This window comes from Caretta caretta, chromosome 23, assembly GCF_965140235.1.
Source record: "Caretta caretta isolate rCarCar2 chromosome 23, rCarCar1.hap1, whole genome shotgun sequence".
Lineage (NCBI taxonomy): Eukaryota > Metazoa > Chordata > Testudines > Cheloniidae > Caretta > Caretta caretta.
In genome coordinates this window covers 10,730,429-10,742,510 of record NC_134228.1, presented here as the reverse complement: position 1 = coordinate 10,742,510, position 12,082 = coordinate 10,730,429, and the positions used below count along the sequence as shown (strand labels likewise).

General features: G+C 55.3%; 1 protein-coding gene across 1 annotated transcript; it reads left to right on the top strand.

Moving 5' to 3' along the window:
• Positions 1-7,839: 7,839 nt before the first annotated feature.
• Positions 7,840-11,523, top strand: LOC125628465 (matrix metalloproteinase-9-like). The gene is made up of 3 exons (XM_048833506.2): positions 7,840-7,906; positions 8,424-8,573; positions 11,189-11,523. The coding sequence occupies exons 1-3, from the start codon at positions 7,840-7,842 to the stop codon at positions 11,521-11,523; spliced, it is 552 nt and encodes a 183-aa protein (XP_048689463.1).
• The last annotated feature ends 559 nt before the right edge of the window (positions 11,524-12,082 follow it).

Below are 12,082 nucleotides of genomic sequence, written 5' to 3'. Positions count from 1 at the left end.
AGGCTGCCAGTCCCACGGCTCTTCTGCCACCATCACGGCCGCATGGGGCTGTTTATTTCTGAAGCCACAGTTGTGCCAGTGGGGGAAGCTCGGCTGGGGACATTGGCAGCTCGGTATGGGGTGGAGCATTTGGCTCAGCCGGGCTGGGCTATAAACCCCTTCCCTGGGTGAGCATCCACAGGGTCCAGGCACCAGCACAGCTACCAAGGGGCATGACCCATCCAGCCCCATTGTCCAGGGGGGCACCTCTTGGGTGCAGAAGGGGCACACAGACTGGCAGTCTCCCCAGGTGTGTCAGACATTCCCTGATGCTGTGTGACCCCCCAAAACCCACCCCCCAGCCACACATTCAGCCCCGTTGCTATGAGGCCGTCAGTCGCTGGGCAGCACTGGGAGCTCCGGTGACAGACTACATGCTACTGTAATCACACCCTACATGCTACTGTAACCATCTTTGTCCTAAATCTGGCTTGTAAGGACTCCCTTGAACATTCATAAGTTGTTGGTCATTATTGTCCTGGGAAAATACATGTGGGAACACGGTATATGAAGTTAGACCTGTATGGAGTTATTAACACATGTGCCAGAGCACAGAGTCCCAGGCAGACATCGGCAAACAAGTCTGTCCTCAGCAAAGGAATGTGTGCGCTGCTCAATTTGCACTTAAGCAGTAAACAAAGTCAACAAGCAGGAAGGGAAGAGAAAGACAGGCCAAACAGGTGAAAACCCCCCAGCAGGGAACATCCTGCCACACAGATTTTATGTCTCCTTGTGCCCAGCTGTAAATGTTTTTTCAAGAGGGGGACAGAAAGTGTAAAAAGGAGGGACAAACACCCCAAGGCACCCCACTCTCTCTCCCTGCCCATCACATTCACGGCACCGGAAGCGACAAAGGAAGCGTTTGTTGGACTCTGGGAGAGGGCTCCTGACCGGGGTTTGGGTCAGTAAGACTGCCGAACACATGCGGGGAGAAACTTTGCTTGAACCGGATGTAGTTTGTTATGTTAGGGATTTGTAAATATCTTATCTTTAGTTTTCTTGTATCCATGTCTGATTTGTACTCACTTACCATCTTGCTCTTTGTAGTTAATAAATTTTATTGTTTTAGCTGATCCAGTGTGTTTAAATTGAAGTTTTTGGGAAACTCCATTGGGGGTGACGAGTTGTGTGCATATTATTCTCTGATAGGAACAATGGGCTGAATAGAACTTGTGCTGTCCAGCAGAGGGCTGGCCAGCACAGGACATAGCTTTCTGGGGGAAATATGGCACTGGGGGTGCGTCGGGGTCACCCTGTAGTATAACCAGGGCTGGTGAGAGCCAGGGTGTTGCTGGCAGGCTGTAGTTACACACGGACACTCAAGGTGGGGCTTGCATGCTGGAGGCTGTTCATGAATGGCCTGTGTGGGAGCTATTTCAGCAAGGCATTGTAAGGCACCCAAGGGTGCAGGGCAGGGGTGACACAGCTGCTCATTAGTCTGGATTGTACTTTGGTATGTCACAGCCCCAAAGGACAGGGTGGTGCCTGGGGGCCCGGCCCCAGCTGTGACCCAGGCTGGTCCTTCCTGTGCTCTTACCTCTGGTGGCATTTACAACCTGCCCCGCATTAGCCCTGCATTAGAACAATAGTGTGACTGCTTGGCATGGGGATCTCACTTATGTGTCCCTGTCCCAGACCCACTCCAACCCCCTTCAGGCCTGGATCCTGGCGACTGATAAATGACAGCTGGCTTCGGGGGCCTGGGCTCAGGGAGAGCCCCAGGCAAAAAATGGGGTCCCAGGCCTGGGCTGAGGAAGGGGGCACTGCCAGGGAGACTGGGAGTCCTCGCGCGCCCTGGAAAGCTGAGACACACGGACCGAGATGCGGGGGCCCAAGATGCTCTGACACTTTATTGGTGTTAATCAGAATGGAGGGGGGATCGGTGTGGCTCGACTCAACAAAATCACAGGTTGTAAGAAGAAAAGTGCCGCCACCTCCACCCCTGGATCACCCCAAACTCTCCAACGGTGCCCCCCCCACCATGCCATCCCCCATCATGCCCGATGATTCCCCCTACCTTGCCATCCCCCTATCCCCCTGACGGTACCCCCCCAACCCTTCCATCCCCCATCATGCCCGATGGTTCCCCTTACCTTGCCACCCCCCCATCCCCCTGACGGTGCCCCCCCCCACCCTGCCATCCCCCATCATGCCCGATGGTTCCCCCTACCTTGCCACCCCCCCATCCCCCTGACGGTGCCCCCCCCACCCTGCCATCCCCCATCATGCCCGATGGTTCCCCCTACCTTGCCACCCCCCCATCCCCCTGACGGTGCCCCCCCACCCTGCCATCCCCCATGATGCCCGATGGTTCCCCCTACCTTGCCACCCCCCCATCCCCCTGATGGTGCCCCCCCACCGCCATCCCCTCAGTGGTGCCCCCTGCCCTGCCATCCCCAATCTTCCCAACAGTGCCCCCCACCATCTCCCATCCCCTCAACTGTGCCCCCTGCCCTGCCATCCCCCTGATGGTGCCCCCTGCCCTGCCCTCCCCACCCAACTGTACCCCATCTTCCAGCAATCCCCCCCCACCCAAGCTGCCTGCCCTGGCACCCCCCCACTGCTCTGTGACATGATGGAGGCTGCTGGCAGGGAAGCCGCCTGTTGGTGCAGTTGCTGCCCCATGGCTCACCTCCTCTCCAGGTCTCAGAGTAGCAGCCGTGTTAGTCTGTATTCGCAGAAAGAACAGGAGGACTTGTGGCACCTTAGAGACTAACCAATTTATTTGAGCATGAGCTTTCGTGATCCGATGAAGTGAGCATGCTCAAATAAATTGGTCAGTCTCTAAGGTGCCACACGTCCTCCTGTTCTTTCTGCTCCTCTCCAGGCAGGCGCTGGCGTTGGCGTCGTTCCCGCCACAGTCCCAGCAGCTGTTGTCTCAGTGCAGCAGGGGCACGTAGTGCAGCCAGTGCCAGGCCTCCAGCAGGCTTTGGGGTGTCACGGCCTCCTGGTCGATCTGCTGGAAGACGAAGGCCTTGGAGTTGCTGCCGAGGGGGCGGAAGGTGTCGCTCACCATATCTACGATGCTGTGGGGCCCGTTCTTCCGCAGGCACCTCCCTGCGCAGGGCGAGTCGAGGGTGAAGAAGATCAGGCAGCTGCTATTGTAGGTCCAGGCCAGGAGCTTCCGCACGGGGCTCTTCCAGCTGCCCTGGAGCCAGCGCCACTCGGCGTGCTCCCCCGCCCCGCTGGGCAGACCGTTCACCGCGGCAGCCGGGATGTTCCCCTGGCCTGGCTTGCACAGGCCGCCGGGATTATTAATGGCCTTTTGCATGTTCTGCAGCTGGTCCTTGGGCAGCTGCCGAATCAGCTTTGCCGGCAGAGTGCAATAGGCTTTGAGAGGTGAGCCCTCCCCCCAGGCCTAAGGGAAGGCAAAGCAAAGGGCAGTGAGTGCCCGTGGGGCTCCGGACCACCCTGCCCCCGAACCCTGAGCAGCAAATGGCTGCAGTGCAGGACACTTGGGCTGGGTCACACATGGCGCCGTCACTGACCGGTTCTGGGCTCTCAGGGCTCCAGCCAGGGTCAGGGGATGTTTGTGCCCTGGGAGAATGAAATAAACTTGGAGGGCGGTTTTAAGAAGATCAGAGACTGCCACAGGTACCCCCAGGGATCATCAGCCCGGTGTGAGCTTTGGTCCATCAGCTCCACAAGGCTGAGTGTTACCACTTGAGCAATCCAGAGCTTTTATGCGGAGTCAGCCCCAGAGGGGGACGTGACACACAGTTGGCCCCTGGGCTAGACAGCGATTTGCTGGAGAGCTGAAGAATACTGGTGATCGGGGCTCCATGGTTCTTCCTCTGACTGTGGGAGGGGACCGTGATTATGGTTAAAGAGGCTAACAACAGCACACATACATGGCACATTCACTGTGAAAGGCTGGGTCTGAGGCTGGGGTCTGCCATGCTAGAGAGCTGGGTTCTAGTCCCACTTTTGCCTGAAGTGGTCTTGTGCAGCTGATTTGGAGATGGTTGGAGGCTCATAGCTGCCTGCCAGCCAGGACTGAGAAACAGGGCCCTGCTATTTACCAAGGTCTATGATGTGCACTAGACAGCAGACATGGGAGTAGAGCTCCTGGCTCCCTGCCCAGTGCCCCTTAGAATCATAGAATATCAGGGTTGGAAGGGACCTCAGGAGGTCTCTAGTCCAACCCCCTGCTCAAAGCAGGACCAATCCGCAATTTTTGGCCCATATCCCTAAATGGCCCCCTCAAGGATTGAACTCACAACCCTGGGTTTAGCAGGCCAAAGCTCAAACCACTGAGCTATCCCTCCCCCCTTCACCTTAGCTATGATGTACCAGGAGGGAATCTTGCTCTGGGCAGACACAACATGGGCTTGGGGGAGCACAGGTGTCACCTGTGGGGGCAGAGTTAGCCCTGTAGACCTTCATCCTCTAAGTATCAGGGGGTAGCCATGCTAGTCTGTATCCACAAAAACAACGAGGAGTCCAGTGGCACGTTAAAGACTAACAGATTTATTTGGGCATAAGCTTTCATGGGTAAAAAACCCAGTTCTTCAGATGCATGGAGTGGAAATTGCAGATACAGGCATCGATATGTATTGGCACATGAAGAGAAGGGAGTTACTTCACAAGTGGAGAACCTGTGTTGACAGGGCCAATTCAGTCAGGGTGGATGTGGTCCACTCCCAATAATTGATGAAGTGGTGTCAATACCAAAAGACGGAAAACTGGTTTTGTAGTGAGACAGCCACTCCCAGTCCCAAGAGGGCTGGGGCAGATGAGGGATGGGATGGGGCGGGGAAGATGGGGTGGGGGATGGGAGGTGGCAAGGGCCAGGGCAGACTCCAGGCTGGAGCGTTGGCCCGGTCCGGGTGGGGTTGGTTTGTCTCACGCTTGGGGTGACGGGGTCTAGTTGCCAATTCCCTGCCTCATGAGCAAGGGCCATCAAGCTTCAGACCATCCTGGGGCCTCACATCTCTGTCCGTGTGTCCAGTACCCCCATCTCTGTCCATGTGTCCAGCTCTCTCCCACCCTGTCGGGCTGGCCACAGACAGCTGGGGACAGGGCAGGAGGCCGAATGCGCCCATCTGTCGCTCAGCAAGATCGGGTTGCCGCTGTCTGCACCAGCAGCACCAAGCAACAAAATGGGATGTCAGGCAGGTCCCAGAGGGTGGCAATCAGCCCCGAGCCGCTGGAGTCAATGCGGCAGGTCCCAGCAGGTGCCAACCAGCCCTGATGTCAATGGACCTGCTCCAGCTGGGAATCTTCACTCCAGGCTCACCCCAGGCTGGGGAGAGGTTCTAGCGGGCAGCTTAGAGCATACGCAGGGATGGGATGGGGGTTCTAGAAAGGAGCCCGGCACACACTCACACTCAGGAGGGGCGGGGTTCTACACTGGAAGCTGTTACACACTCAGTAGGTGGACGGGGTTCTAGATCAGAGCCTGGCACACACTCAGGAGGGGCAGGGTTCTAGACTGGAAGCTGTTACACACTTGGTAGGGGAAAGGGTTCTAGAAAGGAGCCAGGCACACACACACACTCAGGAGGGGCGGGGTTCTAGACTGGAAGCTGTTACACACTCAGTAGGGGTAGGCGGTTCTAGATCGGAGCCCGACACTCACTCAGGAGGGGTGGGGTTCTAGACTGGAAGCTATCACACACTCAGTGGGGGGTTCTAGATCGGAGCCCGACACTCACTCAGGAGGGGCGGGGTTCTAGATGGGAAGCTGTTACACACTTGGTAGGGGGAGGGGGTTCTAGATCAGAGCCCAGCACACACTCAGGAGGGGAGGGGTTCTAGACTGGAAGCTGTAACACACTCGGTAGGGGGACGGGGTTCTAGATTGGAGCCTGGCATATATGTGTGGATTCCATACTGGTGCTCAGCAGGGGCAGATTTTCCCTCTGGAAAGTACACCGCACTCTGCAGGGATTGGAAGAAACACAGCACAGCTTTTGCCAAACCAGCCGGTGTTTATCTGTCACCAGGATCCAGGAGTGAAGGGGCTTTAGGGTGGACCATCTGGGACAGGGAAATGTAACTGACAGCCCCACGCCTGCAGAGTCTCCCCTTCCCCCTGTCACAGCCTCCTAGGGACATTGGGATGAAAGTTTTGTTTGCATTGGTCCCTTCCAAAGGGGTCACTTTTTGGTACCTGAAAGTCTGCTTCACAAGTGAGGGGAAACAGAGGCAGGCCCCATGTACGGCACCACAATTGGCTTTAAGGGGGCACAACAGGAGCGGGTCGGTTACCGTGCTGCAGGATGGGCCAGATACAGGCACCTCTACCAACCAGGGCTGGCTTCAGGACAGCAAGAGGAACAGGGCCACCCCATGCACCCAGTGCCAGTCATAGATTCTCCATCACTGGCAATTTTAAAACCAAGATTGGACGTTTTTCCTAAAAGATCTGCTCTGGGAATGATTTTGGGGGAGTTCCATGGTCTGTGCTGTACAGGGCTCAGCCTAGATCACCCTTCTGGCTTTGGGATCTATAACTCTATGTGCAGGGAAAGACGGAAAGCAGAATGACAGGTTTCAGAGTAACAGCCGTGTCAGTCTGTATTTGCAAAAAGAAAAGGAGTACTTGTGGCACCTTAGAGACTAACCAATTTATTTGAGCATAAGCTTTCGTGAGCTACAGCTCACTTCATCGGATGCATACTGTGGAAAGTGTAGAAGATCTTTTTATATACACACAAAGCATGAAACAATACCTCCTCCCACCCCACTCTCCTGCTGGTAATAGCTTATCTAAAGTGATCATTCTCCTTACAATGTGTATGATAATCAAGTGTATATAAAAAGATCTTCTACACTTTCCACAGTATGCATCCGATGAAGTGAGCTGTAGCTCACGAAAGCTTATGCTTAAATAAATTGGTTAGTCTCTAAGGTGCCACAAGTACTCCTTTTCTTTTTGGAAAGCCGAATGGCTGCTCCAAGGGAAACGTGACATTTCCGAAATCTGTTGTCAGCCTGAATGCCAACGAAAAGCCGATGTTTCAGAATTCTCTTGGAATGGAAATGCTGAAAGATGTCAAAGCAGGAGCAGCGAAACATTTGGATAATGTTGGATTGTCTCAAGAATGGCACAGAAATTTGTTTCTATATGATCAAAATGGGGCTTTCCTCATAATTTAAAATACAGATATCACAGTAATTAAATTAACAAAATGTTGCATTCTGATAATTTTGAAGATTAAACTTTGATCCTCCGGCTAAACAATAATAATCCCTTGCTCGTATGCAGTAGCTCTCCAGACTCTTTGCAAAGGAGGTCAGGGTCACTATCCCTACTGTACAGATGGGGAAACTGAGGCAGGGTCCTGCAGCAGACCCCAGGTCTTGTGCCCTCCCTTGTCACCAGGCCGCCCCACATCCCTGCAGCCTGCTCTGGTTTAACTGTGGGGGCACAGAGATCAGGCTCTGACCATGACCCCAGGGCAGTCAGGGCCAGGGGGGTGGATTGGGGGGCTGACTCAGTGAGGGTGTCTGGGCCCCTCTGGTCTCTAGGGCAGTCACTGGGCTCCCTGCATCCCTCCTGCCCCTGGCTGGCTCCCCAGCTCTGTCTCCAGCCGTGGCTGCAGTGAGCATGGGACTCGGGCAGGGAGAAGGAGCCGCCCTCCTGGTAGAACCTGCTCAGCGGGTTCCGGGGCTGACGCCCTGTGCCATGCGGCTGGGAGCGATAGAGACGGTGGCACTGGGGAGGCTGTAGCAGGCTCTGGGGAGGAGCAGCATCTCTGGCTCTAGGAGGCTCGTGGGGGCAGCATCTCTGGCTCTAGCAGGCTGCGGGGGGCAGCGTCTCCGGCTCTAGCAGGCTCTGTGCAGGCTGGGATGATGCCGTCTGGTGTCAGGCTCCTGGCCTGGGGCTGGCTGCTCCTGCCCGTCTGCAGGGCACTGGAAGGTGAGACCCGGCTCTGTGGAGCTGCATGATGCGGTGCCCGCAAAGGAGCCACCTGGGTGCGGTTGGGGTGGTGGTGGGGCGTAGCCTTCTCTTCGTTGGCCTTCGCTCCGGTGTGGGGGACCCTGGCATCTGGCTGCCTCCCATGGAGGCAGGGCTGGGAGCAAGCATGTTTCACTGGCAGACAGAGGATCCTGGAGTACGTTTGAGTGGGGGGTGCAGGGGATGGGCACAGTGCCCGGGTGCTGGGCATGGGCAATGTAGGGCCACTGGGCGCAACTGCCAGTTGCAGCCGGACCCCCTGCCCGCATCTTCCACCAGGCACCGATGGAGCATCCCGCCCTGTCCTCCGAGATCCGCCTGGCGCTGTCCAGACCCCCACCCCTCCATGCTCCCCCTGGCACAGATTAGCCCCCACCACGTGTTCCCCTCAGCAGAGATCATCCCCGCACCCGCAGTGCTCTGTGCTTCCTGCCACTCTGCGTCCATGTCTCTGACCTGCTCCCTCTCCCCATTTCAGACTGCGCCGCCTGCGTCTTCCCCTTCATCTACCGGGGGCGATCGTACCCCACGTGCACCCAGGATGGGAGCTGGGCCAGGTGGACATTGTGGTGCGCCACCACCGCCAGCTACGATCAGGACTCCCGCTGGAAGCGCTGCTATGAGACGGGTGAGGGTTGGGGCGTTCCCCCTCGTCCTGAGGTGGGGGCACCCTCTAGCACCCCACGCTCCCTCTGCAGGGCCAGAACCCCAGGCTGACACAAAGCATGGTGGGAGATGCATCAATCGCAGAGCCCAGGGGGCTGGACTGAGGGGAACGGGGCTGTTTGCACCTCTCCCAGCTGTGGTTTCAGGCTCCCTGCATATTCAGGCAGTGTCAGTTACACTGGAGGTAGCTCCCCTCCCTCGGAGTGACAGGCTCAGGCTCTCAGCAGACTCAGGCAGCATCACTGCATTGGTCACACTCAGGGCAGCTCCCCCCTCTCACAGTGAGGGGCTCAGTCTCTCTGCAGACTCAGGCAGCGTTGCTGTGTCAGTCGCACTCAAGGCAGCTCCCCCCTCTCACAGCGAGGGGCTCAGGCTCTCAGCAGGCTCCAGCAGCGTCTCTGCATTGCTAACACTCAGTTCATTATTTGACTCAGTTAACACTCAGTTCCACCTTAAGGGTGGAAGGGGGGATTTTTTGGTTGAAATAAAAAGGTGAGAAGCAGAGAGAAACAGAGCGAGTGGCGATGTCCCTGGGTGTGACCCCTGTGTCCCTCCCCCTCCCGCTCAGGTTCTAGGCCAAAGAAACCTGCGTCCTACAAGGAAATTGTCTCAGCTCCAGAAAACTGAGCCACATTTCTCTCAGACGATCGTTCACTGGTTCCTTGAGATGCTGGACTCAGTGACCACTCGCTCGCTCTCTGTCTTCCCATGCACAGGAGCACCTGCCATTCCTTCCTCACCCCAAACTCAACAAACCATTCCTCTCAGTCCATCCAAAAAAAGAAATGTTTGAAAGTTTTGGTGAATCAAAAAGTTTTAAAAAAAAATCCTGTGGGGTCGAACAAATTGTTTCTTTTCAATTTCAAGCATTTTGAAATTAAAAGATAAAATGAAAGGAAATTTCTCAGGGGAAATCTCTTAGAGTCTTTTGCCTGATGGAAACAACCTGCCGAGGTGGACACAGATTCGTGAAACGTTTCGGTCGACCCTAATTGGCGTTTTTCACAGAAAAAAAGATCTGCTCAAAGATATTTTATCCAGATCCACTTCCACGATGTCTATGCTGCCACCAGCAGCTCAGGGGCCTGATCTTGGCTGGGTCTCTGGACACTGCAGCAAAGCTCGTCTGTAAGAACTGTGTGCATCGGTCCCCGGCGCCGTGTGTCCTGCCTGTGCCACGCAGCTGAGGGCAGCAGCTCTTGCAAGGTGGGAACGTGCTGCGGGTAATGGAACGGGCACAGCCCTGCCCAGCCTCAGCCTGTGATGCCCAGAGGTTGGCTGGGCAGGGGGGTAGTAGAGGGGATGTTGCTTAGGAATCTCAGCAGTGACCTCAGCGAGTGTCCCCAGAGCCCCAGGATCCCCAGGCGATGGGCCATTCTCAGATCTTGCCAGGGCTAGGATCAGGTGACGTGCAGCCGCTGTCATGGAGGGGACACGCCTGAGGGGATGTGGGTCAGTGGCAGAGTAGCTCTGATAGGGATGCTCCAGTCCCTCCAGGTGGGCACTGCTATGCTAATGGAGGGGAGGGTGGGTTGGGGATGAAGGCCCTTCCCCTCTCCATGCCCCAGTTTCCTCTCCTGCCCTTTGTCTGCGAGCTCTCTGGGGCAGGGACAGTCTCTGGCTTTGTATCTGCATGGTGTGGCCCTGATCTCTGTGGGGTTCCCCAGGGGTATAGCACTGAGAGCAGCCCTGCAGAGCCCACCACGCAGCAGTGACACCTCTTAGTCCCTGTCAAGGTTCCTTCCCCACTCTGAATTCTGGGGTACAGATGTGGGAACCCACATGAAAGACCCCTAAGCTTATTTCTACTAGCTTAGGTTAAAAACTTCCCCAAGGTACAAATTCCTTTCCTTGTCCTTGGACGGTATTGCTGCCACCACCAAGCGATTTAGACAAAAATTCAGGGAAAGGTCAGTTGGAGCCCTATCCCCCCAAAATATCCCCCAAGCCTCTTCATCCCCTTTCCTATGGAGTCTTGAGAATAATATACCAACCAATTGGTTACAATGTGAGCACAGACCAAACCCCTTGGTTTTTAGGACACTGAAAATCAATCAGGTTCTTAAAAGAAGAATTTTATTTATTAAAAAAAAGTAAGAGAATCATACCTGCAAAATCAGGATGGAAAATAACTTTACAGGTTAACTAAAAATATTTAAAACACAGAGTATTCCCCTCTGACTCTGCTTCCCAGTTACAAAACAGGAATAAAACTCCCTCTTAGCATAGGGAAAATTCACAAGCTAAAACAAAAGATAACCTTACGCATTGTCTTGCCCTTACTTACAATTTTTGTAATCTTAGACGCTCATTTCAGGTATGTTTTCAGGAGACGTTTTTCCTGCCTGGTCTCTCTCTCCATACAAAGAGGGAACAACAAAAGAGAGCACAAACAAAATCTCCCCCCCAGATTTGAAAGTATCTTCTTTCGTTATTGGTCCTTTTGGTCAGGTGCCAACCAGGTTATTTGAGCTTCTTAACCCCTTATAGGTAAGGATTCAGTACAGCTGCTCAGGAGGGATTTTATGCCTACCATTAGCTGTATGTTTATGACAGTGCCTGTCTCTCCCATCCCAGAGTATGGAGGCAACACGGGTGGCCAGCCCTGCATCTTCCCCTTCGTGTACCGGGGCCGGGTGTTCTACACCTGCACCGACGAGGCTGCCAAGCCACGCAGGTTCTGGTGCGCTACCACTGGGAATTACGACCGGGACCGGCGCTGGAGCTACTGCCCTGATACCCGTAAGGATGGGCAGTGGGGCAGAGGGGAGGGGATCAATGCAGGGCGATTGGGAGCCACTCACCTCACAGTCACCCCAGGCGGAATCCCAGCTGGGAACCCCACCACACTCTCTTCCTGGTACAGGTGTGCCTGGGTGCCGGGCAAGGCTGTCGGGGACATTTCAGCCTGAGACGCCATTGTGCTGGGTGCTGTACATTATTTATTTGGGGTATTATGGTAGCACTGGGAGCCCCAGCCATGGCCCAGAACCCCACTATGCTTGGCACTGGGCAAACTCAGAATATAAAGGCAGCCCCATGTATTTGTCAAACCCCAGCTCCTGGAATCCTGTGACTATGGGGGAAGCTCAACTTTCAGTTTAAACATAGAAAGGAGGTTTCTGCCCCTTGGGGCTTCAGGGAGAAGCTGGGACTGGAAGAACGCCCCGGGAACGAGTCGGGAAATGAAAAGACCCTCCCGCTGATTGTTAACAACCTTGTGATTTTGGGGGCCAGAGTCCCCATTGCTGAACGTGTGGGTCTGGTGACACTGAATCTGCCTGACACAATATGGCCCCCTATCCCAAACTGTGCCCAGGAGCTCAGCGGGGTGAAGCAGACCCGTTGCCCTTGGCATGGCATGTAGGGCGGCTCTGGTGTGTTATAGGTGTAACAGCACAGGGGTCCCTCCTGGAGCAGGGTTTGCACTAGACAGACAGGGATCTGGGGTTGTGGACAGGTTGGTATAAC